The 27453-nt window shown below is 39.0% G+C and overlaps 2 protein-coding genes across 6 annotated transcripts in view; one reads left to right on the top strand and one right to left on the bottom strand.

Annotated features, from left to right (window-relative positions):
- NID2 (nidogen 2) overlaps positions 1-4297 on the top strand; it is a 59436-nt gene extending 55139 nt beyond the window's left edge. For 2 of the 4 annotated variants that reach the window (XM_026480390.4, XM_026480388.4), the window contains 3 exons: positions 636-759; positions 1656-1768; positions 2036-4297. In XM_026480390.4, coding sequence (XP_026336175.2) covers positions 636-759; positions 1656-1768; positions 2036-2046 — 248 coding nt within the window. In that variant the 3' untranslated portion in view covers positions 2047-4297. Of the gene's footprint in view, positions 1-635; positions 760-1655; positions 1777-2035 lie in introns of those variants that run through there. The other 2 variants (XM_026480391.4, XM_026480389.4) reach the window with 1 other exon arrangement.
- RTRAF (RNA transcription, translation and transport factor) lies at positions 2845-18158 on the bottom strand. Of its 2 annotated transcripts, XM_026480392.4 has the most exons (8): positions 17987-18157; positions 16346-16470; positions 13679-13778; positions 8727-8813; positions 7757-7845; positions 5525-5593; positions 3223-3271; positions 2845-3109 (listed from the first exon to the last, which is right to left on the bottom strand). In XM_026480392.4, exons 1-8 carry the CDS (start codon positions 18045-18047, stop codon positions 2955-2957), a joined length of 735 nt encoding a protein of 244 aa, XP_026336177.1. In that variant the 5' UTR covers positions 18048-18157; the 3' UTR covers positions 2845-2954. The 2 variants fall into 2 exon arrangements, with proteins under 2 accessions (XP_026336177.1, XP_057174466.1); XM_057318483.1 differs by lacking the exons at positions 2845-3109; positions 3223-3271 and adding an exon at positions 4173-4259 and having other exon boundaries at positions 17987-18158.
- Between the last annotated feature and the right edge of the window lie 9295 nt (positions 18159-27453).

Here is a 27453-nt window from a genome sequence, read left to right as displayed (position 1 = left end):
ATTCTTGAAGATTTTATAATCTAATGAAAAGGACTATAATGCAAATGAGTCAGTATTTAACCCGGGTGGTCTAAAACAACAGTTACTTTTTTTTTAAAGTTACATTTTAAAAAACTATTTGAAATTTAAAGCCAGGTTCCGTAAGAAACTTGTTTAGGTATTGCAAAATGTTGAAGACTGCTTCTTTTACACTGAAAAATATAAGCCATGTTACCATTTTAATTACTTTTAATTCCTATCTAGGAAATAACAGGTCTTTAAAAAATATTTAAGGATTTTAGTTAAAAGGCATTATACATTGCTTATGAAGGGCCAGTATTTATCTAGATGTTATGTTTACAACAATTTATGAGGTGACACTTGAAATTAATTAGAAAAGTTTATCTCTAATGTCCTACTTCGGGAGAAGAAATGCAATCCTTTCTTCCAAGAAAGGATCAAGGGTCTAAATTCTAAAAACTAGAATGCTATTATAGTTTCTAATTTGTATCACTGCATTGGGAATAAAATGTCTTATTTCCTATTCTTTGCTTCCTTTCAGAAGGCCTCTACCTGCCACAATTATTTTTGGCAAAGTTGTTTTCTTTTCTCATGGTATGAAAGGATCTCATTTTCCCTTTCTGATGTTTTAAAAGGAACCAAAAAACTGGAGTGTACACTACCTGATGGGACTGGACGGCGCGTCATTCAGAACCACCTCAACTACCCCTTCAGTATTGTTAGCTATGCAGATCACTTCTACCACACAGACTGGAGGAGGTGAGCCTGACACACACTGGCCAAGCCTGAAAAGGCAAACTAGTCTGGAGACATACCACCCTTAGTGACATTTTACCTAATGGCACTGATGACTTTAGTAATTAAGCTCTTCACTGAAGTTTTCATTATCTCTTAATTAGTAGATAACATTGTTCAAGTGTCATTGCTTTTAAAAATCCTACTTAATGGTGTTGCTTAGAAGTGGAAGAGCTGATACTAAACTATCCAAAAAAGGAAGTGCATTAATCTAAATTTGATCTTCAGAGAATAAAAGACTACACTTAAGTGGTACCATGAGCTATATTAGCTGTATGATTTAAATTGGTTTTTAAAAAAAAATGACATCATGGACATTTTCGTTGTCCACCTGGGAGAAGGAGAAGTACTGTAATTTAGACTAGTTCTCCAAGGAGAAACATTAAAAACGTATCTAGATGTCTAAGCCCCTCTACCCCATCCCTTGCAGTGTTGATTTAATTGGTCTGGCAGGAGGCCCAGGCATCAGTATTTTAACAGATCCTCAAGTAATTTGTTCAGCAAGGGTTGGGAAGCACTGATTTTACCAGTGGTTCTCAAAATTTTAGGATGGCATCAGAATCATTCCAAAGGACTGTTAAAACATATCGCTGGGTCCCATCCCATAATTCCTGATTCAGTAGGTCTGAATTGAGGTCCAAGAATTTACACTTCTAGCAAGTTCCCAGTGATGCTGGTCTGGGGACCACTTTGACAGCCACGGATACAGAAAATCTTCAAATCTAAATGAGTCAAAACACATTTGGTTAAATTTAAAAAAGTCATTCTAGAAGGCTAGCTAGCAGAAATTCTCTTGAAAGTGACTTTTTTTTCTATCCCAACTTAAATCCCACGAATTTACTCTTCCTTTCTGTTACCAGGGATGGTGTTATATCAGTAAATAGAGACAGCGGCCAGTTTACTGATGAGTATCTCCCAGAGCAACGATCTCATCTCTATGGGATAACTGCAGTCTACCCCTACTGCCCAACAGGTAAATAAAATGCTCAGGCTACTCCTTTGGACCAGCAGGGAAGGATTACCCTTGGCCCAAATACGGCTGCTACCACAGACATTGCCACCAGTGACAGCCACTTCGAGTGGAAAAGTTAATGGTCAATACACAGGGTAGTAAAGACTATTAACCCCTATGTCTACACAAAAAAGGTCAGCCTATTAGGATATTTCCCCTTTAAAATACTTGCTGTTGCAACTGGGTTATAAAATATTTACCTAGTGTTCCTTCTACCTCCCCTCACAGGAAGAAAGTAAACATGGCATCATAAAGGACTTGGAGTTTACAATCAGAATCTGGACCCTAAAGAACATTTACTGCAAAGGTGAAGAAAGTGAAAAAGGAATTGGTCTTACAAGATGAACACTTTCAGAACAAAAAGACGATGTATCTTGTGAAAAGTTTATACCTCAATCTTTACTACTGTATTTTGAAAAACAAAAGTTACTACAAGTTTAAAAAAGTAACAATTTTAATTATTGCTTATTAAAGCAATTTTTATAAACATTTCTATCATTTAAAAGGTCAAATCATTCAACTAAGAACCAATTAGAGTATGTTAAGACCCTAAATCTAAATTTTTGCTAAGGATTCTTTCTGGCCAAGAAATTAAAGCAAGGTTATCAGTATAAAGACACAATCCCGAAGATCATAAGCCTTGACCTAGAGAAGGCTATGCAGAACTAGCGGGGGAAAAACCAACTTATTTATAGTTTCCCAGCAAAAGTTCTAAGTTTTTTGTGTGTGTTTTTGTTTTTACCTCTGCATCACTGCATTTCTATTTATATTAAAAGGTGCTAGAATGTTTCGATTTGTATCTTCTGATCCTGTTAAGTCTCTCTATAGTTACCCACAGAAGTTACTACATTTATAAATACCAAAGATGTAACAATTCTCAAATTTTCTAGATTACTCCAATAAAATATTTTAAGTTTTCCTATGATCTGAGGATCTGTACTGTCTATATAACAAAGCTGGGGGTTGGCATGTACCTCAACCACGAAAGAGGATGATTAATTATATAGATACACAAACATAACAGTCAAAAAAAAAAATCCACTCTTCTCAACTTTATTAAAGAAAAAGCAATGATGGTAAAACACATGCCGCAGGGTACATGGTTACCATGGTACTAAGTAGGTGAGAAGCTGAAATCCTAAAACGTTCATCTTCCAACCTTGCCCAGTCTGTGGTCTGTCTTTGGATCAGCAATAATTGCCTGAACAGCTACTATGGCTTCATTAATTTTTGTCTGTAGCTCTCTGAGCTCTTCTATATGCAGCAATCGCAGAATTTGAGCAGCTTCATTAAGAACTGCATCTATTTTATAAGAAAACTGCATTAATCAGTATTCAAGACCATTTACTTGCCCATTTCTCCCCCAAATATTCACCTAGTCTCTAAAAAGTTTGAATTCAAACAAAATCACTCACCTCCTGTGTCAAAACCAAGAATATGTTTGTCTAAAGCAACAGGCAAGCCCTTTAAAAAAAAAAGACAAAACTTTATAGTTAAGAATCATGTTCTTTTCTCATCTGTAACTGAAAATCAGCTAGCTATTCCGTTGACCCTTTTAGCTGCAGTGGCAAGGGGGGGGGTGTCGGGGAATTTTCTCTAGATTTGCCTTTTGATACGTGAAAGAATGGCCTCTGCATGGAGTGGGAAGCTAGTTCCATCACCCATTCGCTCTAAGACTAGGCATATAATTCAGTAGCTCCTTTTACGGCTATGCCGTCACTGCAGCCGAGCAGGGCTGCTGCTATCCTATTCTACCTACAGTAAGCAGCAGAGTACAGGGCAAATGGAATAGGATTACTTTCAGTATTTCTGAGCACATTAATTTGTCTTTATATAAAATCTAAAATTTATATTATTTTTTTCAGTTAGCATGATTACCAGATTACCTATATATAATTTAACTTTCAATAACAGTTCATTTGGAAGTTACTCCGAAATCTAGGAAAATGAACAGACTCTAAACCATTTAGTTAACCCTGTCAGTACCTCTAACAGAGGTATGCCAAAGATGGCGACCATGATGCCAAACTCTATGGAGTTCACAGTGACAAGAACAGGCAGTCTAAACTCTGCTGATCATACTATATAAAATCTCTACTTTCAATGTTACAAAATGCTAAGCTGTTACTACTCAATTCTTGCCTAATAATGCAAATCTACTGAGGCTCCAACTGCTTTAAAATAATACTACATTAAATAAATGAAAAAATATACAGGTATGTAAATTCAGCAAGCAAAACTAACAAGCAGAATTGCACTGAGTGGCTTTCTATGTCAGTCTTGTTTTCATTTTACTTGCCAACAGACCACCAAGGAACAACTAACCCAAAGACCTTGACCAAATGCCCCAAATGCTAGTTATGATTATAAACAAGAACACTTACTGTAAGAACTTCTCCTCTGTATTACTATATAGCATGATACTTTGAGGTGACACTAAAGACTTGGAGCACTGAAAATAAAATTTTACTTTGTAAACAAGAGCAAAAAGATCTGGCTATGCCCTTATTTGCACTGCCTTCAAACCGAAGGCATAGTTTTCCTGAATGAATGAATGAATGATTTTATTATGCCAGAACAATTTACTGTCTGTTCTACAGTGTGGGTGAAAGAAACCGATCTTTAATCCAATTTCCAGTGGCCTGATTCATACATAATTAATAAGCAATAAGAAGAGCATTTAAAACAAACAGTGTCTTTCACGGTGGACTACATTGCCCTGGCATTAATAACCATTTCACACTGCTGGGCCTTGCTAAAGATGGGATCAGAAGACGAAAGACACTGGGGAATTAGGGGAGACAAAAAAAGGACCAGAATCTAGAATGTCCCTTGTGCCCAAGACATTCATTGCAGTATCTATGCACAACAAGAAGCATTATCAGACACCTGCAGCTACTGCTGCTCACCCCTGAGGACATTCTCTGCACTGTCCACAGTCAGTGAGACTTTAGGGGGCATTTGGATTTCTAGTGCACTTCATCTAAAATATCGCAGAATTCAGGGAAAAATAGTTATGGTGTATAGTTTCCTCAGCCTACAAAGCAGGACTGAAAGATGACAGATGCAGTCACCTGTACCCAGAAACTTATAGTCTAATATAGCCTCTATGCCCCTACCCCTTCACCTGGGCTGGCCAACTAGCTCATGTAGGCCTTCACATACAGACCGTTGTCCCCAACTACTGTAAGAGCACTGGCTCTCCAGTCAGACTGCCTGAGCTCAACCACTTACCAACTCGGTGGCCTTAAGTAAGTTACTTTCTCATAAGTGATGCTAGGAAATGTGAATAGAATGAGAACAGATTTCTCTGAAGAAACAAAAGAGAAGGCACAGGATTTAAGTCAAAAGAAGGAAATCGGTAAGAAAAACAATGCGTGTTCTACTTTCTAGCAATTCGTCAAAATAACCCAATAAATTTTACAAGGTAAATTCTCTTAAACTGGGCACGTGCAGTGGTTTGTGCTGGTAGACTGTGGGCGTGCTATTGATAGCTGCTTTAAGGTATGAAGTGAGATAAGTTTATTTTTCACTCAAAAATGGCTGTAACTTGCTTATGAATCAAATTCAATCCCACTGAAATAAGCTACCCTTTCTCTGGGCAGTTCTGACAAAGAACGGTTATCTTAAGCAGATACATACCAAACTTGAACTCATGACGATACCAGAAGAAACTTTCATTATTAATCGGAAATTTATTTACAGAATAGCGCATACCTCTTTCGTTTGATTTGCTTTAGCAACTGCATCCTGTGTCAGGCGCTCCTGGACCAAAATGCGAATTGCCTGAGAAACACAAAAACAGTTTTTTTTAATTGGCTGTTCATCTTTTCTGGTCTGAGTCTAGAGAATAAGGATACCCAATTTGATAAAGTTAGATTTACCTAGTTCATTAACAAAATTCGCCAATAAATTAAAAACAAAACTGCTGAAAGAATTAAAGTTGTCATTTTAATACTTTATAATGTGGAAAGATGCTCACAATTAAAAGCATTTTTTGGAACAGGTAATTTATATGCATGAAAAAAAATTTTAAACAAAGGATACGTGGTTAAAGAAAAAAAAAAAAGGTCTCCTTCCTACCCCTGCCTCAACCATCCCTCCAGTCACTGGAACCAGATTACTGTGAATCCCTACAAGGATTCTATTACAAGCAAGCTCAAGCATAAACGCGCACACACACGCAAACTCTTGACACAAAGGGTAGCATATCATACACAGTGTCCTTGATTTTTTTCACTTAATTATAGTAAAATGTTTTCAGATCTCTCATACAACACAGTTTTTCTTCATCACCAATGCATTTTATTATGGCAGATACAAGTGCATTCACGCACCAACACACGCTCAAAAAATAAGATTTTTTTAAAAGGAATTTTAGTGAATAACAACAGTAACTCAAATGCAAAAACTTAAAAAATTAATATAACAAGCCGAATGCTACATTTAAAAGGAACCATTAAACCAGTCTTTAATAGGAGTCACAAATTTATTAATCAGTCCTGTTGCCAAATAGTCAATATATCAATTCTCACACGTGGCAAACCTATCAAGATGTTTTCCACGTTGTCATGGATTGTTTGGTTCTTAAAATAACTCCAAACATGCAACTTACAATTTTATAAAGCTTTTGATTATTGCTGATTTATACTTTTCCCTTTGGGTTTTTAAAGACTAACAAAAGCATCCCAAATATGCTAGTCTATTTGTCTTCTCAGTGCCAAAGCAATTTACATAACTGAGTAAGGAACAAGCCTTTGAAAGAGCTAAATTTCAATAAAAACAACTTTTTGTCTCTTTTTAAGAAGTTCTAATTTATTTATTCATTTAAGTAATATCTACACCCAAAGTGGGGCTCAAACACATGACCCTGAGATCAAGAGTCATGTGCTCTACTGACTAAGCCAGCCACGTGACCCAACTTTTTGTCTCTTGGCATCCAATCTGAGTTGAGAAAATCTGAGTTAACATGCAGATTCAGTATAGAGAATTATAATAATCTAGTTTTTCTCTTTTACTATCATTTAGTACATACAATTCTAAAAAGTAGAGTAAGTTATGGCTAATCTCTCGTAGTCAGAATGGAATTTATTATATCTACTGCAAAGCAGATTAAGGTGATTTACACGTATAAGGTATAGTCAAATGCTCAATTTCTCATAAAATCAGTAATAATTTCTATAATAATATCTAAGTCTGGAATCTTAAGTATTTTAAATACTACTCCCTTCCCCATATCCCAGCCCATTGTACTATCACAATTACGTGACATAATTTTCTGAAGTAAGAGTGTATTTTTCCTCTTAGAAATAAGAGACCTCTTTCAGATCACTGGGTCCCCTGAAGTGCAGGTATGAATTGAGTGGCCTATGTAGGATGGAGCACTAGGAAAACAAAAACATTCAGTCCTCAAAGAAATTTGGAGGCATACATTTTTGACCAAATCCACCATGACTCATTTGGCATTTTCTATTATCTTAGTGAATACAGATCACAAATCTTTAAAAGGACCGATTAAATAGAAGTATGGAGATACAGGAAAAAGAATGGACCACGTGGTCAGAATGCCTAGATTAAAATCCTGGCTCTCCCATTTTCTGTGTCATCTTGGACATTATCTATTCTCTTTAGGTCTCAATTTCTTCATACTAAAATGAAAGGATATCAGCATCTACCTCCACTACCTCCAGGATTCGGGGGAGGACTGAATGAAATCATCTTTCCCAAAGACTGCGCACAGAAGCAGGCACAAAGTAAACACGCTTGGACATGAATTGTTATGAGATAATCTAAAACAGATGAAATCATGAAATCTGCTTTAAGTCCCCCATCCCTCCACATTTCAGTCATTTAGCCATGTATCTACATATCAAACATAGGTAATTTTTAGAAAATGAGGTTTTTCTTCTACATACAAAATTTGTCAAGAATCAAGAACATGAAACTAACCTTAAGCATTACCAGGTAATCATCATGACGCTGAATCTGAAGAAGGTTAGCCAAAGCCATTACACCAGCCTTAAAATCAGGATTATTTACTATAAAAGATTAAAAGTGGAAACTTATAGCTCTGCAAGCATATAATTACAGACATATATGTAAGCATATAAAGTTACAAAAAACATTTTTAATTTTCCAATAACAAAAATATCTCTTCGTTTTTAAAACTGCTGCTGCTAAGAGCAGTCTAGTAGGGACACTGACGATTAGGTAAACTGATGAGATCAACCGGTTCCCTATTAGATCAGCCACACTGAACAAACCAATGAGTGACTCAGTTAACTCACGTTAGGACTGTGCTGTAACTTTTCCTGCAAGGTACATTTATGTAGCACTTTTAAATCATATTTCTGCCCAAAGCTATTAATTTTAAACTAGACCGCTTCAATGGACAATTTTCCCAAAACCTGTTCTCTAAGCAGCAGCAGTCTGTCCAAGCAGCGTATTAACCTGTAAGGGTAAGCAGTTTATTAATTCCTACAAGTAACTTGTAAATTATAGGTCACAATGAATCTGTCATGAATGAATAATTATTATAATAGAATTAGAATCTTTATACTTAAAAAGAGACTTAAAGGCATCTGGAAGTGAAAATAATGAAAAATTTTTACCATTTGTCTCATGTCATTAGAGTAGAAAAAATATTTTATGCATCCAGGAAGGCAAACAATCACCACCATGATTAAATACAAATCAAAACCCCAAATTAGTATGAAGAGATCAAATAACAGCATTCAGGTATAAGAGCTGGGAGAAAACATATTGTAAATGATAATAAAAAACACCACAGAATTAAACACCGACATAAAGCATTCTTAATTTACTACAACCAAGTAAACCCAGGCTTCCTCATTCTAGGAAATAAAAAACATTGAAGGGACCAGAAATGCTGATCATTTTTATGCACTTAAATACTTACCATCCAAATTGATCAATGGCTCTGCATTTTTAGCTGCATTGTCAGCATTTTTTGTATTATCAGGTACCAAGTCCTTGTATTTTTCAGCTGTAAACGCAGACAAAAATATAATTTGTAGAACTGTACCTTAAGGTAAAATAAACATTGCTTATTTACTGAATTTAACTGAGCCAAACTGATTATAAGCTTACGATAACTCATCCAAAGTTGTTTTATGCTATAAAAAATCCATCAGAAGACAATACGACTGTAGCTTTCCGATTAAGCTAAAATGATTACTGAAATATCTATACAAATCTCTCTTAACATTGCTAAAAGGAAGACATTTCAAACACCATCTAAGTTTGAGGAGAGAGGGTGTGCATTTACAGCTTGCTCAGAAACTTAGCAGGGGTAGAAGAATGGGAGGAAGGTAAGTATAGGTTACATGAGACTAAACACAAACTCACTAAAAAGTTTCTTTCCAAATCTTTTGAACGCCAAATACGGAATCCAAAAACCTTACCTTCCAAAAAAATCAGCACTTCAAACACACCATCATATACAAACCTAAACTAATTCTATGGAGACCTGAAACTCAGAATTCCAAAGGCCGGTTTTATTACTTTTACTTGAGAAATACTTAACAATACTTAAAAGACTTTACAAGTATTTAATAATAATTCACTAAACTTAATGCCCAAAATGCCACCTCTGGTTATAGTGCTTCTGTGATTTATAAATGAAACAAGAGGGAAACTAAAAGCATTAAACTTTAAGTCAGACAGGGGTTAGCTGGAAGGAATTCCCACTGGCCAAAACTGGAACAGCGTAAACATCAAAATATACAACAAAAAACATTATGCTGAGTAAAATAAGAATCCACATATCTACACTAATTTAAATAAACAAACATAAATTGGAGAGATACTGGAGAGAGGGGAAAGCTCCTCTTTACAGTAAAAAGCCAACAAATAAATGTATAACTAATGATGAAATTAGAAAAACCTCTAGCAATCATCATCAGCATAATAATTGACTCAGGCAAGAAGAATCAAGCCGAAGCTAAAGGCAGAGGTAAAGTTTGAGGAGCAAAAGCATACTGACATCATCTCAAAGTATCTCCCCACAAGATACGTATTTATTACAGAGGGGAAAATATTAACTTTACAGTGGAGAAACCTTATTGAAGTGATCAGAACAACATGACCAGTAACACAGCATATCACTAACTTAAAAGAACACATTACTTCTATGTTATTCTTAACAAAAGTACAAACTTTGAATCTATTTATGAAGAAACATCAAATAAACCTAAACCAAGAGACATTCTACAAAATAAATGTCAGCATCAGGAAACACAAATAATGACAAAATATGATTGAGTAAATGTTCCAGATGATAGGAGGCTAAAGAGATAAAATAACTGAATGCAACCCATGGTCCAGGATTGCTTTTGTTTTTTGTTTTTCTAAAGAACATTACTGAGACAACTTGTGAAATGTGAATGATAGCTATACATAACAGTACTGAATCAGTACTATACTGTAATTATGTAAGACAGTGTTTTTTTTTTTGAAATGTGCATTAAAGTATGTAAGGAGAAAAGAATCATTTACAACTTATTATCAAACGGTTGAGAAAAATTACATTAGTGTATATGTGTACACGGACAATAAGGCAAGTGAACTAAAACGTTAATAATTGCAAAATATGGAAATGTGAAAATTCTTTGTACTATTCTGCAACTTTTGTAAATCTGAAATTGTCAAAGAAGTTAAAAGAGAAACATTTAAGTCAGATTTTAATCACCTTAACTGAGAAGCTAATAAAAGGATTTAAATAAAAAATGTTAAGGCACAAATAAAAATCCACAACGGTTTCATCAAATAATAAAAAATTTAAATACCTTAAAGGTCAAGAATGCAACGTATTAAGGTAAAACAAAAGAACAACAGCACCTCCTACTGATAAGGGACAGTATTACTACTTTAAACCTTTTCCAAAAAATTACACAAAAACTTGTTTTCTTGTTTAGACTTTTAATACTACTTACTTCTCAACTATAATTCAACTAAGGTTTCAAATAAAATTCAACTACAATTTTTCAATATCAAAAAATTTACCGTATTTCAGAAACAAACTCATTTGTGTTTTGTTTTGTTTTTCTACTAAAAAAGACCATGCCATTACTGATAGGTAAATGTACTTAAGAGCTACAGTAAACTGTAGGGACACACAATCATACAGTATCTACTGTTCTTGGTAGCTAGGTAACCTAAATTGCAGCATCATAAAAACAGGACAAGTAAAACGAAAAAAAGGGTAAAACAGAAATAAACTGAGATGTGAAAACAATTTTATTTGGGAATAACTGAAAAACACTTTGGAAAAGCTGGAGAAATTTTTGTTGCAAACCAACTCACAGAGTTTCTGCCGACTCAGACCACAACAGATAAAGATTCTAATAAAGACCCTAAAAATCAACTAATGCTACCAAGGCTTACAATTACATTTATTAAAGGAGGAGAATCACAAGTATTTTCTTTCTAAACTAAAATTGAAAGTAAAGAAAGTCTTAGAGCTTTCCTTAAGATTTCTGCCATAAGGCTTCTGAAATTTAAGTCTGAGGAACCAGCAAAAAAACAGCCGGTTGATGCTCCATATCAGGAGACGTAAACATTCATACACTATATTCATCAAACATTTATTAAAGCTCATAAACACATCTATTGTATCTGAGAACTATGTCAGACACCGTGGCAGTAAAATCATGACTGGTCCCCTGCCTCCCCACCTCCCAGCCCCAAGATGTCCATTATCCCAATTCCTGGAACCTATGATTATGTTACATTACATGGCAAAAGGGACTCTGCAGATGTGATTAAATTAAGGACCTTGAAATGGGGGATTATACTGGATTATCCAGGTGGGCTCAAAATAATCATAGCATCCTTATAAGAGGGAGGCATGAAGAACAGAGTCAGAGAAGATGTGACAATGGAAGCAGAGTCACAAGAAAGATTTGAAGATGCTATGCTGTAAATCTGAAGATAAACGAGCCAGAGTCAAGGAATGCAAGCAGCCTCAAGGCGGCGAAAAAGACAAAGAAATGGATCTTCCCATAAAGCCTCCAAAAGGGACCAGCCCTGTGGACAAAATGACTTTAGTCCAGCAGGACAGATGTCAGACTTCCGACCTCCAAAACTGTAAGATAACAAATCGTGTCTTAAGTCACTGAATTCGTGGTAATTTGTTACAGCATCAGTAAGAAACTAACAGAGGTACTACACAGGAAACAAAGCTGAGGGTCAGTTTACAACTTAATGAGGCAAATAAGACACAGAAGTAAAATGGAAAGTGACAAATGACATAAAAAGTATACATGGCATAGAGTGAAAAGCTATGAAAATCGAGAAAAAATATTATTGTTGCTAGGTGGCATTTAAGCTGGATCTTACAAGGATGCACAGGATTTAGATGTGTAGAGACAGACTTACATGGCATAATGGCCAAGGAAAAGTGTAAGCAAAGAAATCTAGGGGAGAAAAAAAGACATAAACAGGAAACAGCACTCTTATAGTCTGGCTGGGATGTCAAGTATGTGAATACTGGTTAGACACTAGTTATCAAAGGCCTTGAATACCAGGCCAAAGGACCTGCAGCTCCTTTTGCAGAAAAAGGGAAAGCAATGGTGTTTCCGAGTATGTAATAGGAGCTTTTCTTTGAAAGCAAAGTGTAGCATTCTAAAACATTTATGTTTCCAAAAGTAAGCCTGGTGGGCCATGAGGATGAAAAGAGAAGATGATGCTAATAGGAGATGAGTTTGAAAGATACTACAATAATCTTAGCAGAAAATGACAAGAGCCTGAACCAGGGTAACAGCTGTGGGAATGAAGATGAAAAGATATTGGAAAAGATGGATGGTGATGGAATGGGAGGAAAAAGAAGACAAAGATCAAAAAGACTTCAAAAGGGGCACTTGGGTGGTTCAGTTGGTTAAGCATCTGACTCTTGGGTTTCAGCTCAGGTCATGATCTCATGGGTCCTGAGATCTGGCCCCACCTCAGGCTCCACACTCAGCAGGGAGTTGGCCTGAGGTTCTTTCCTTCTGTCTCTTTCTCCACCCCAACTTTACATGCACACATGCATGCTCTCTCTAAAATAAATAAACCTTAATAACAACAAAAAAAGGCTTCAAAAGCAGAAGACGAAAAGGACATGACTGCCCCATAAAAGAGAACAAAATAAAACTCAGAGGATGTAGGTAAGATAATTGGATCTTGCATTTAGACATTGGCAGGCCTTTCCAAATGAAATGGTCTAATGAGAGGAAACACAAGTTTACTGGAAATTTTTTTTTTTTTTTTACTACAGGTACTAATATGCAAAAGTGTCCAATAATGTAAGTATCTATAATAAAACATGAAACAAATAATAAACATATTTTGGCCTATAGTACCTATTGGAATTAGATGTATATTTCAGTCTCTTGTGAAATTACCTGCTGCAACCAACACTCTGAAATCCTATCAATTGTAGGACTCTAACAATTTAACTCAGAAGGCTAAGGTGCAAACCGTGAAAGACAGCAAATCTACCAATGTAATGTTACTTTGTGAGAAGACAACTACCAGGAGACACCATTCCCAAATACTAAAAGAAAAATCTAAATACCAACGAAAGACAGTTGCTTTTAATGTTTTATGATAAAAGACCATAACTTTTGAAAAGAAAATTCTTTCCTAGACAATTTGGGAGTTACGGGGTGGGGGGGGGAGGCTTGTTACAAAAGTAAGCTTTTCAATAGATGCTAAAAAGGGAAATGAGGATGTATAAAACTTATAATGAACCAAAGGTAAAACAATGTAAGACAAAGAAACTCAAACTGTTAAGTTCCCTACATTTTAACACTCCTTTTGCCCACCTTTCCTCTTCCTCTCTTTAAAACACGCATTTCCCACAAAACATACCATTATCTCCATATTCAAGTCTAACAGCTAAACCAAGAAGCCAGTCAATTGCTTCTTGTCGATCTTGAATCTTGAAAGGACAGTTAACATCTTTGAGATACTGTGAAGAAAAAAAATATCTAGTTTCATTATTACTATAATGTTATAGAACGAAAAAAATGGTAGGGCTGAAACAGATCTTGGTTTGGATCTCAAAGAATATAAACAACACTTACACTACTAAACTATTGATGCAATTATATAATCCAAAGGAAGGAAACATTGAAGTGTACCACTTAAAGAAAAAAAGTATTTCCATCATGCTTTTTGAAATTACTTTTGCAGATTCCAGGTAGGGTGCCACTGATCTAAAACAACTTCCTTAATTTACAGATGAGGAAAAAAGGCCTAGATATTAACACTTGCAAACAGTTACACAACTTAGATCTGGGACTTGAACCTAAATGTTCTGATTCTAGGTCTGAAAACACATGGAACAGTTAAAAAAAAAACAAGCAAAACTTTAAAAAGAAGAATATACAAATAAACCAATTATCATCTAAACCTTAGCTTTCATATTATGGAAATGCCACTGAATAGAGTAAGTCAGGTGAATGTAACCAAGTGTTTTAGATGATTGCCAGAAGCTGTATGTCCAAGTGACCACTGTCCTTCAAATGGGTCTTTTAGGAGCTTAAAATCTCATTCCAGGAATAATGCTATTAGTCAAAACTTCTGCAACTCCCCTTTGGAAATCCCTTTGGGCCTAATTAATAAATCAGTACTTTTTAGCTGTAACTCGTTTTTCTTTTTCTTTTCTTTCTTTTTTTAAGATTTTATTTATTTATTTGACAGAGAGAGAGACAGCCAGAGAAGAGAGGGAACACAAGCAGGGGGACTGGGAGAGGAAGAAGCAGGCTCCCAGCAGAGCAGGGAGCCTGATGCGGGGCTCGATCCCAGAACCCTGGGATCACACCCTGAGCCAAAGGCAGACGCTTAACGACTGAGCCACCCAGGTGCCCCTAGCTATAACTCATTTTCTAACCCCAAATTTTATACCGCTGCTTTAAAGAAAACACCTCATTCACAAGATTTGGTAATGGTGCAAAAAACAAATCCACCTTCAAATTATAAAAAATTACCAATATTAAAGATATTCAAAATATGTCTCATGATCTAAAAGTAATTCCAAAAGTTATGAATATGCTTTAAACAATGACATCATCATTCCAAAGAGACCAACTTGAAAGATAATGTCCATTTGGATTGTAAGTCCAATATATTTAAGTTATCCTACTTTACTGTCACTTCTAGGTGTTTTTCATTAGAGAATTTTTTTATATTCTTCAAATACCCTTCTGTGAAACTATGTGCTGTCTTGCACACATGAATGGGTCATGAGATGTGATATAAGCAAATATAAAATCCTAACAACATATTTATAAGTCTAAACATACCAAAATTTCAAAAACAAAACCAAAAAACCCCACAAAAAACCCTTTTAAGAGCAAAAGAAAATAATCCAGTAGTAGCAATAATGGTAGTATATGCAGGGGAAGTAATGAAGCATATAGCACTTGCTATGGGCCAGGCATAACTATATATCACTTATTAACAATACCACTGCTCTGACATAGGAACCACTGTTATCCCATTTATTGATGAAAACACTGAGACAGAAAGCTTAATACAATTTGCCTGTGGTCATAGAGCTAGTGTGTAACTTACACAATTCCATAATTCATAAACTCTCTGATTCTAAAGAGAAAGTTCCTGATCACTTTGCTATAGCAAATAAAAAATTCAGTTACTTCTTGTATTTTTAAAGGAAAATATCTTACTCTTCAAAGTAATATAGCTGATTAAAATGTTTAATGTAATTAATGATACTGGAAAATGTGATTTTTATTCTAATTTGAAAACACTTGCCTTTTCTGCAAAAATGTTACTACAATTAAACTAAATCAAAGGGAAAATTATTCTAGCCACAAAAATAAGATACATATACAGACCTTTTCAGGATTATTTATATTGTACACAACAATGGACATCTATGTATGTTTAACAGAACCACAAACGAGAAATAATCTTAGTTTTTAAGCACATCAGTGTCTTATTAACAAAGTAAGTATGTTATTGCTACCTTTTGGTTTAAGGAAAAGTCTGATTTTGGCCACCTGTACCATTTACAGAATACAAGTCACCATTTATTTAAGAAACCTCACAGTGTTTCCAGACAAAACTTTCTAACACTGAAAGCTTGTAAAAGATATGATTTACTTTAAAAACAAATATAGGGGCGCCTGGGTGGCACAGCGGTTAAGCGTCTGCCTTCGGCTCAGGGCGTGATCCCGGCGTTATGGGATCGAGCCCCACATCAGGCTCCTCCGCTATGAGCCTGCTTCTTCCTCTCCCATTCCCCCTGCTTGTGTTCCCTCTCTCACTGGCTGTCTCTTATCTCTGTCAAATAAATAAATAAAATCTTTAAAAATAAATAAATAAATAAATAAATAAATAAATACAAATATAATTTAAAAAGTTAAATCCCTGAAATCCAGCTTTTCTAACACTGATCATTACTATTTTTACTTATTTTAAAAGAACAAATTAATTTTAAGCTTAACCGTCATCATATAATTTTTAGAAAAGCTCTCTGTACTACTATTATTTAACTTCCTATTTCATTACCTTTTCAAAGAACTTGGGCCAGTCACTGCTGTGGATGTTTCTTAAATTACCTCTGTCTTCAATCTTGTAGTGTCTGATTTTCTGGTCTTCAAGCCAAACAATAAAGTTTCTAAATTCTGTTTCATCTGCAACAAAAATATCTCATAAATCTCTAGAAGCACTAGATAAAAACACTTCCTTCTTACAAACAAATGGTCTCGTGGATTTTTTTTTAAAAATAGTAAATTAACTGAGCTGCTTGAAGCAGGAGTTGAAGTGCAGGTTTTGGATGAACAGATTAACAAGTGTTCTGTTCAAATTCTGGCCTGCGCTCATATTCTAGCTACACTCAGTGGTTGTGCGAACTTGAGCTAATCACCTTAAACTTTTGTGCCTCAGTTTGAGTTACGAAATGAGAATAATAGGAGCTACCTCTTGGGGTTGTTATGAGGATAAAATAAAGATAAAAACAGCGTCTGGCACATAGTTTTGCTATTTAAGTGTTGGTTATTATTCCAGTTCCTTTGAGGGGGAGAATGAGGGAGGGCTGGGCAAAGTTAAACTTATAGCAAAGTAATAGTGAAATACAAGAAACTAAATGACAACACAGAAGAATAGAAGATATCACTGTCATTTACCGTCATAAGGGCATACACCAGAAAAGCTCATTCATTTCATTTAATCCTCCCACACCTGAGGAAGGTAATATCCCCAATTTACACATGAGAAAACTGAAGTCCAAAGATTCAAATCTATATCGAAGCTCTGTTGTCACTGACCCTTTTTTATTAAATAAAGGCAAAGGAGAAAAACAAGGTTCTATACATTGATATGCTTCTATCAACAAAACACCCTTATACTGCTCAGAAATTATTTCCAATGTCAAATTCAGGCTTCCATTAGGAAGTCTTGAGAACTATACAATGGTCTTAGTACCCTGCGTTGTAGGGGATCACTTTCACACTTATTAGTCTACCACAGGCCAGAAACTCTGGAAGACATGAGTAGTGGTGAGTGGTAGTTGAATAACATGGGTAGCAATATTAACGCATTTTGAAATTTTAATGCTGGGAAATCCCCAATACCTTTTCATTTACAATTCAACCGCCCTGATCACCTGCCATTAACTTTTTTGCACGACTCCACAAGCCTGTTACTGTGTGTGCTTATCCCAACACTGCTGGTCCTGAACTGGACTGTGCACTCTCTTGATCTCAAACTGCTGGGTGGGCTCCGACTGCACGCCCCCCGCCCCGTCACCCCTTAGTTCCTGGCGGACAGTGAACTAGTCTTCAAGTTACTCGGCACCTTCCTCAGATTTCAGCCATGTGCTTAAAGTATCGCCCAATTACCCGGGGAGCCATGGAGTTGAAGAGCTAAGTGAGAAAGTGAATACTCGTGTGCTGAGGGGGTGGGCTGGGGGGTTGGAGTTTAGCAAGTGCACACAGTGGCAATGCCCAGGCAGAAGTGGGTGAGGGGGCTCCGAAGCCAAGCACGGGGGGCGGAAAGCACGTGCTTGGTGGCCGGGAAGAGAGGGGCCAGGGGAGCCCCCGAGGGAAACAAGGCCGCGGAGGGTCCGGGTGGGGAGCCCGGGTGGGGGCGCTGAGGAAGGGGCCGCCGGCGGGGTCACGACGCGCGGCCGGCCACGGGCCGCCGCCTCACCTTTGCAGTTGAAGCCAGCCGGGTTGTGGTAGTCGAGGGCCGTCAGCTTGCGTCGGAACATGGTCCCCGCGTCTCGCTCTGGTCTCCCGGGCTTCGGCCGGGAGAGGACAGGCGAGGAGGAGCGGGCGGCGCAGGCACCGGCGACGCGGCGAAAGGGCGGGCAGGCGCCGGGACGCTCCGAAATGACGGCGGCCCTCGCCAATCGGGGCTTAGGAACGGCGGAGCCGGCCAATGCCCACCAATCGCGGCTCCGGCTGGGGGAGGCGGGGCCACGTCGGGGCACGTCGACGCTCAAATAAACTTTATTGTCAGCTTCCTGGTTGTACAATATGCAGAAAGCGGCTGAGAAGCCAGTGATCTCGTTTTCCAAGCCAGTTTCCTCTTGTTTCCTTGCCTTCTTGAAAGAGCAGGCAGAAAATAGTAAAGGTAGACTTTCTATTAAGCATTCCTCTCATTGGGCCATAGAAGTACTGTTTAGTATTTTCCATGTGTTTGTTCATTCATTATATGCCTCCCATATAATAGGTGCTCTTTTTAAAAAAGATTTATTTGAGAGAGAGCGCACGCGAGCATAAGGGGGGCCAGGGAGAGAGGGAGAAGCAAACTGCCCACTGGATCCCAGGACCCTGGGATCGTGACCTGAGCTGAAGGCAGCTGCTTAACCGACTGAGCCACCCGGGTGCCCAATAGGTGCTCTTCTTACACTGCTAATTCAAAGACTTTTAGCAAGGTCCCTTTCAGACTAGTGGGGAGAGACCCACAAGTAAACATACAACTGTAACACTGTGTGATTGTTCCAGACATTACCACCAGCTGTGGAATCTCTGACGCGGGAAACTGGGAGGCATCCTTCACTACCTCTCACCCCCAGTCATAGCATCCTGTAGATTATCCATTCCTGCTGTTCTCTCATGTCTCACATCCCTCACCTCCTCCCAACCCCACTGATGCTACCTCAAATCAGGCCTTCATCATTTTTGCTTACTCCAATGATCAGATTTCTTAGGGTCAGTCTTGCTTTCTCCATTCCCTCCCACCCCCTAAAGCAACCATAGTGCCTTTCTAAAACAAAAACCTGTTTATAATTTTTTAATGATTAATATCTTTGGGTGATTCCCTGTTGCCTTTTGGAAATAGTCAAAACTTACTCTATTTAAGACTGATCAAGTCCCTATCTGTTTTCAGACATTGGTGAGACAGCAGTGAGCAAGACAGGCCTCCACTTTCATAAAGTTTAAAAGGCCAATGAAGGAAGACAAACAATACACAAACAAGTATGAACTACAGCTTGAAGATGGCAAGGAGTTCACCAGGCAGTCAAAGGGTAATGTGTTTTGAGGGAGGCAAATGTACAGAGGCAAGCAGTGCGCAGGGCCCTGATCCAGAGGGCCTAGAGCTAATGGGGTCTGGGAGGTAGGAGAGAACGACAGCTGGTGTGACAGTGGACAGAGGCAGGGGCCTGATCAAGAAAGGCCTTTCATGCCATGCAAAGAGGAGCTACTGAAGTTCTTGGGGGTAAGCCAACTCTATAGGTTTCATTTCATTTCACCAGATTATTATTAAAGAATGTATTAGCACTTGGGGGGGCATACAAAGAAGATATTTTGAGGAAGTTTAATAGCAAAGATAGTAATCTAGAGTTAGAAAGTAATAATTTATGGGAAATACAAAATATGCCATCAGATCAAAATACAGGTTTCCCCCGCTATCCAAAAGTAGAGCGTCCCTATGAAAACTCTCATAAGCTATAAATGGTGTAAGTGAAGAAGCAATTACCATGAATTTATATGGAAAAAAATTTTAAGTCTTCCCAGACCTCAAAAATGACCTCTCTTAGGCTTTCCTGATACTTTAAAACACATCTCGCTAATGAATGCACAAAATAAACCACCATAAAGCACAGATGCTCACAGAGTTCAAAGCTCTGAGGCTTGATGCAGAGATGCTGAGTGTAGTTTCTGCGGATGGGGGCTCGGCTGTGGCCCTGCTGCTGCTGCGGGTGCTGCTGTCTCTAGGATGGCTCCCTGCAAAACAAATGTAGCAAACTATTTTTGCTTTTTGCCTTTTATTGTAAAAGCAAAAATCCCCTTCAGATTTCATTCAGTTAACAGAAAGAGGGGCAGAGAGAGGCCTTTTGTAAAAGTGAAGTAGTGTAATGCAAACTTCTGCAAATCAGGGGGTACCTGTACAGCTTTAAGGGGGCCCTGTGGGACAGTCTGTACTTTCCAACTCAGCTGCTCAAAGACGGAATCGAGAAAACCAGTTTCAAGAACGTCTCGCCTTGGGGCGCCTGGGTGGCACAGCGGTTAGGCGTCTGCCTTCCGCTCAGGGCGTGATCCCAGCGTGATGGGATCGAGCCCCATGTCAGGCTCCTCCACTGGGAGCCTGCTTCTCCCTCTCCCACTCCCCCTGCTTGTGTTCCCTCTCTCGCTGGCTGTCTCTGTCAAATAAATAAATAAAATCTTAAAAAAAAAAAAAAAAAAGAATGTCTTGCCTTGACTGAAATTTGATCAAAGCTGCAGCCATAGGCATATACTGTGCTGCTCACTAGTTGTATAATTAATGAAATACTAGTGGAAAAAATATAGAAAAAATGAACCAGACAAGACAGGGAAAATAATAAATATTTACATGCAGTTGCGGATAATGCATTTCTTTAACAAGTGGGGAAAAGCAGCTGTTAATATTTATTTTCTGGAATTGACCCTTTAATGCAAAACAACAATAACAACAACAAAAGCTAAGTTGTTTGCACCTGACTTTGTCTATGTCAAGGCCCTAAGTATCCAGCCATTTGGAACTGTCTCTGGTCATCAGCCCCAGCCACCTCCAGGTGTGGGGCAGTTGGAAGAAGATTCAGACAGAAGGCTGAAGGGACCCACCAGACTTGAGTAAGGGATAAAGCTAATTTTGGAAGAGAAGTATAATAGGTTGTAAGCATTCAATCTCTTTTTTACAAAAAAATCTTTTGCCTTTTTTTTCTTGCATTGGAAGGATCCCTTTGGCCTATCTTGAATGAAGTGTCCAACAGGAAATGAATCGTAGACAATTTCATCTCTGAAGACTAAGCCCTCTATGCTTCAAGAAGGAGAAACCAACTTTTACCATCAAATAACCTGAACTCCAACCTAGTGGTTGATCTAGGGTTTCATGGGTCATGAATCCATCTGCTTAATTATCCAGCAAAGCTGTTAAGTGTCATCTGTGTGCCGGGCAGTCTTCCAGGCACTTTGGACGCACCTGTGAACCTATACATGGAAAACCTTGCCCCCAGACAGCTTGCCATCTGGCAAGGGAAGACAATATTATTATAAATAAGTACATTATTTAGTATTTTAGAATGTATAAGTCCTATGGGAAAATCATAATGAAATAAGAGGAGTGTGGGGTAGAGGTGGGGACGGTGGGAGGCAGCGGGAAATGAGGCAGGTTGCAGTTTTAAACAGGATGGTCAGGTTAGGCTTCATTGAGAAAGGGAAATGCAGAGGCTTGAAGAAGATAAGGGAGTTAGCTACATGAATGGAGGAAGACGGTTGGAGATCAAGCACTTGGTGCAAATGAGACATAAGAAGGGTATATAGATTTTTAAATAGTTGAAACATCAAAAGAATAGTAGTTCGTGACCCAGGGGAGTTGTATGAAACTCAAACTTCAATGTCCTTAAATAAAGTGGTAATGGACCACAGCCACACCCATTTGCTTATTGGCTGCTTTGGTGCTACAAGGGCTGAGTGGTGTAGTTGTAACAGAAACTGCATAGCGCACAAACGCTACAATATTTGCAAGAGTTTATGTAGTTTCATAAATGCAGTGGTGGCGATTTCACCATTATCACCAGGCCAAAACATTATCAAGTAAGATAACAAATCAGAGATACAGGTTGTTCTTTGAAGGTTATTTTCGCAACATTTCTTAAAGTCTTAGCTGTTTTACTAGACCCCTTTGTTCGAGTTATTCTTCCAAAGACAGTGAACAGAACAAGTTGGTAACACTTAGGAATATCCACAGACGTCTTTATATTGCACAGAAAAACAAGTTTGATGTTCTAATGAATGCTATCAGTTTAACGCCCCATTAAGTCAGATCTTTCCTAACAAGTTGTAAATTTAAAAAGGTCTTTCTTCCTCAGAGCTTACCGAAGAGCAAACATCTCCATCTCTTTCTGAGACTTTTTTTGTTAATTATGAAGACTTGCTTTTTCCTTTTCTTTTTAATTTAGGTCAGGCACTGGAATTTCATGATTTAAGCATGAAAGGCAAAAAGCAAGCCAATACAGCTTAATTTGAATAGTAGAAACAGAATAGGAATGAATAGGAATTTCCTCAGTCATACGAGGATCATGAAGCATTCACCTGTCATATTTGATACAGCAGGGGAAGAGCTTGCCTGATAATGAACACAACAAAGAGAAACCGACCCAAGAGGTGGAGAAAGGCAATTTCTGAAAATGTCTTATGAGGGCCTAGACCCAACTTTTCAGATATGTGAGCCAATAAAGTCCTTTTGGTGCTTGAGCCAGTTTGGGTTGGGTTTTGTCACTTACAACTGAAATAGTCCCGGGGCACCTGACTGGTGCAGTTGGTAGAACATGCGACTCTTGACCTTAGGGTTGTGAGTTCAAGCCCCGTGTTGGGTATAGAGATTACTTCATAATAAAATCTTAAAACAAAACAAAAGTAGTCCTAACATGAGGACGGATTCCAGGAAGAGTTAAAAGAGATGATCCACAGAGTTGGTGGGACTCATGAGGGATGAGAAGGAGATAGAGGACTTAAATGTGACCTTGGAAGTGTCACACATCAGAGGTTTGAAGAACAGCGGGTGCAGGCATAGAAACAGGGACACTGGTAGAAGTGAACCAGCTGGGGAGGCTCAGGAATCAAGTTCAAGTTGAATTTGGGGTGATGGTAGGTGTAGCCTATGTAGGAAACCTCTACATATGCTGTTATAACATAAAAATTATTTTGAGCTGAAAGCAATTAGAAGTAGCAAACCTAACAAAATCTCCCCCTTTTGTGCCTAAAGACAGGGCATACATTCTCCTTTTACTAGAGACAGACTCTTACCAGCCTAGAGACGCAACAGAGGAATCTGCAAACAAACCTCACTCCATTTGTTTCCGCTCATATATTTACCTCCCCACGGTTTGCTGCGCTTGGAGAGTAAAACTGCCTTGTCCTGCCATTTCTTTACAAACGTATTGTTCCTCGTGGAAGACGCTACATGAGCTGGAATTCTAAGCCTCCATTCTGAGTTACTTCTGGTTTAGGTTTCTGCTGCGTGATGTGCGCGGCATGCATGAATACAGGCATACCTCGAAGATATCGCAGGTTTGACTCCAGACCACTGCAATAAAGCAAATATCACAAGGCGAGGCAAATGAATGTTTTCATTTCCTAGTGCATGTAAAAGTTATGTTTATACTGTAGTCTATTGAATATGCTATGGCATTATGTCTAAAAAATGTATAATCTTTTTTTCAAAGATTTTATTTGAGAGAGAACAAGAGAGAGAGTACCATGAGCAGGGGGGAGACGGAGAGGGAGAAGCAGACTCCCCGATGAGCAGGAAGTCTGATGCGGGGCTCTATCCCAGGACCCCGGGATCACGACCTGAGCGGAAGGCAGACGCTTAGCTGACTGAGCCACCCAGGCGCCTCTAGAAATGTACAATCTTAATTAAAAAATACTTTATTGCTAAAAAATACTAACCAGCAACTGAATGTGACCATCAGGTTACTTTTTTTTGCTGGTGGAGGGTCCTGCCTCGGCTTTGATGGCTGCTGACCGATCAGGCAGCTGCTGAAGGGTGGGGGGCTGTGGCCACTTCTTAAAATAAATCAGCGATGAAGTTTGTCGCACTGACCGATTCCTCTTTCACAAATGATTTCTCTGTAGCATGCTTGCTGTTTGGTAGCATTTTATCCACATTAGAACTTCTTTCAGAATCGGAGTCCGTCGTCTCAAACCCTGCTGCTGCTTTGTCAACTAGGCCCACGTCGTAGTCTACGTCCTGTGTTATCACGTCCACTTCTTCACAACTTCTTACCAGGAGTGGAGTACAGCCACCCTCTGCTGGCTTCAGACATTTCTTCCGCAGCTTCCTCACCTCTCTCAGCCTCCCCAGAACTGAAGAGAGAGAGGGCCTGGCTCTGGATTGGGCTTTGGCTTAGGGAAATGTTGTGGCTGGTTTGATCTTCCATCCAGACCACTGAAAGTTTCTCCGTGTAGCAGCAAAGCTGTTTTGTTTTCTTACCATTCATGTGTTCACTGGAGAAGCACTCAATTTCCTTCAAGACCTTTGCATTTGCAACTCAGCTAGCTGGTGCAAGAGGCCTAGCTTTCAGCCCATCTCTGCTTTCAACGTGCCTTCCTCATGAAGATGAACTGTTCTAGCTTCTGATTTAAAGAGAGAGACATGCAACTCTTCCTTTCACCTGAACGCTTAGAGGCCATCGTGGGGTGATTATTGGCCGAATTTCACTATTGCTGTTTCTCAGGGAATAGGGAGGCCTGAGGAGGGGGAGAGAGACAGGAACACAGAAGGTCGGCGTAGCAGTCAGAACTCAAGCAACATTATCGATTAAGTTTGCCGTCTTCTCAGTCTCTTCAATAAATGGTGCTGGGAAAATCGGACAGCTACATGCAAAAGAATGAAACTTGACCAATCTCTCACACCATACACAAAAATAAACTCCAAATGGATGAAAGACCTCGATGTGAGACAGGAATCCATCAAAATTCTAGAGGAGAACATAGGCAGCAACCTCTACGACATTGGCCAAAGCAACCTTTTTCATGACACATCTCCAAAGGCAAGAGAAACAAAAGATAAAATGAACTTATGGGACTTCATCAAGATAAAAAGCTTCTGCACAGCCGAGGAAACAGTCAAAAAAACTAAGAGGCAGCCCACGGAATGGGAGAATATATTTGCAAATGACACTACAGATAAAGGACTGGTATCCAAGATCTATAAAGAACTTCTCGAACTCAATACACGAGAAACAAATAAACAAATCAAAAAATGGGCAAAAGATATGAACAGACACTTTTCCAATGAAGACATGCAAATGGCTAACAGACACATGAAAAAAATGTTCAAAATCATTAGCCATCAGGGAAATTCAAATCAAAACACACTGAGATACCACCTTACGCCAGTTAGAATGGCAAAAATAGACAAGGCAAGAAACAACAATTGTTGGAGAGGATGTGGAGAAAGGGGATCCCTCCTACATTGTTGGTGGGAATGCAAGTTGGTACAGCCACTCTGGAAAACAGTGTGGAGGTCCCTTAAAAAGTTAAAAATTGAGCTACCCTATGACCCAGCCATTGCACTACTGGGTGTTTACCCCAAAGATACAGACGTAGTGAAGAGAAGGGCCATATGCACCCCAATGTTCATAGCAGCATTGTCCACAATAGCTAAATCGTGGAAAGAGCCGAGATGCCCTTCAACAGATGACTGGATTAAGAAGTTGTGGTCCATATATACAATGGAATATTACTCAGCTATCAGAAAGAACGAATTCTCAACATTTGCTGCAACATGGACGGCACTGGAGGAGATAATGCTAAGTGAAATAAGTCAAGCAGAGAAAGACAACTATCATATGATTTCTCTCATCTATGGAACATAAGAAATAGGATGATCGGTAGGGGAAGAAAGGGATAAAGAAAGGGGGGGTAATCAGAAGGGGGAATGAACCATGAGAGACTATGGACTATGAGAAACAAACTGAGGGCCTCAGAGGGGAGGGGGGTGGGGGAATGGGATAGACCGGTGATGGATAGTAAGGAGGGCACGTATTGCATGGTGCACTGGGTGTTATACGCAGCTAATGAATCATCGAGCTTTACATCGGAAACCGGGGGTGTACTGTATGGTGACTAACATAATAAAAAATCATTAAAAAAAAATAAAATAAAGATAGATATCTGGAAAAAAAAAAAAAGGTTTGCCATCTTCTGTGGGCACGATTTGAGGTGCCCCGAAACACTTAGCAACACTGATGATCACTAACACAGATCACCATAACAAATACACTAAAGTTGGAAATATTGTGAGAGTTGCCAAACTGTGACACAGAGACGTGACGGGAGCAAATGCAGTTGGAAAAGTGGTGCTGACAGACGGGCTCGATGCGGGGCTGCCCCACACCTTGGATGTGTAATAAACACAGCATCTGTGAAGCGCAGTTAAGTGGAGCACAATCAAACAAGGTATTCCCGTGAGCTGTTTTTCTGTTAATCTTTTTGTTACCAGGGTCTCAGCCAAGAACTCGGAGGGTAGAGGGAGAACTACGTCTTCTCTCGTACACCCATACACACTTCTGAGGCTCAGGACCGAGCCTGAGTGAATCGTCCAGACTAGAGATGTCAGCGGGGGAGGCATCCATGTCAAGCTGTAGCGGAAACCACTAGGATGAGCTTCCTGAGAAGCCATGGGAAGAGAAGAGGGGTGATGATGGCTGCATCTCAGGAAAACCCAGTATTCCCACTCGAGTGGGTAGGAGAAGAGTCATGGAAAAGTTGTCATGAGAAAGTGGTTGGAAGGATAAATGGTACAAGGAATATATCATGTCCCAAAAGGCAGAGAGGGGAGGTTTTGGAGAGGCAGGGCAATGGAGATCAACATTTGGGGGACAGAATTTTTTGGAAGCTTCTCCTTATTTAAAAGCCACCTTTGAGGGCCTGAAAGTAGGTAATAAGGGAGAGATTATGGTCTCATATTGTAACTAACATACAGTCAAATTTCGATAATCTGCTTTGCAGACTCCCGTTGATACCCCCCCACACACCCCAGTGAGCCCTCAGACAGATGGGCTAACTCTCTGAGGCAGCCACAAAGGCTTGGCCACTTCCCTTGTTTCAGATTTCTGAGAACTGGTCTTTCTCCCGGATGCTGGGAGTTGGCCCCAGGCTACTACTGCAGGGATCCTGGTGGTGCTGGAAAGTCAGGTTTCTTGAAGGACCATGATCATCTTGTAAAAGGCACTGTCCTATTGGGTAGGCTCCAAATTCAGGTTTCCCTTTGAGACCAGACTTCCCAGGCAGCTCCCTGCAAACCACAGCACTGGAGCTCAGCCTGTAAAGAAGGCAGGGGAGGGTGAACACTTCCAGATCTGCCCGGATCTCACACTGGCTCTCAGATAGGAGGACATTTTAGGGAAAATTCTATTTGGATGCAGGAATACAAGATTCTCTCCCTTTTGCTTCAAAGCGTCACAGAATTATTCTGTTCTCAGATGACATTCAGATACGTAAGCCAATGAATGCCTTTTGGTGCCTGGGCCTGGTTGGGCTGGATTTTGTCAGCTTAGGGCAGTTTAGGAAGAAGGCAGACCTGGATGAGGGTCAAGAACATTCATTCATTCTTTCAGCAGATATTTACTGAACATCTGTTATGTACCATGCTAGTCACTTGAGATTATAATGATGAAGACGGACCTGGTCCTCACTTTC

This window comes from Ursus arctos, unplaced genomic scaffold, assembly GCF_023065955.2.
Source record: "Ursus arctos isolate Adak ecotype North America unplaced genomic scaffold, UrsArc2.0 scaffold_25, whole genome shotgun sequence".
In the NCBI taxonomy this organism is placed as follows: Eukaryota; Metazoa; Chordata; class Mammalia; order Carnivora; family Ursidae; genus Ursus; species Ursus arctos.
The sequence above is the reverse complement of the archived record's forward strand: the minus strand, read 5'-3'. Positions and strand labels throughout refer to the sequence as shown.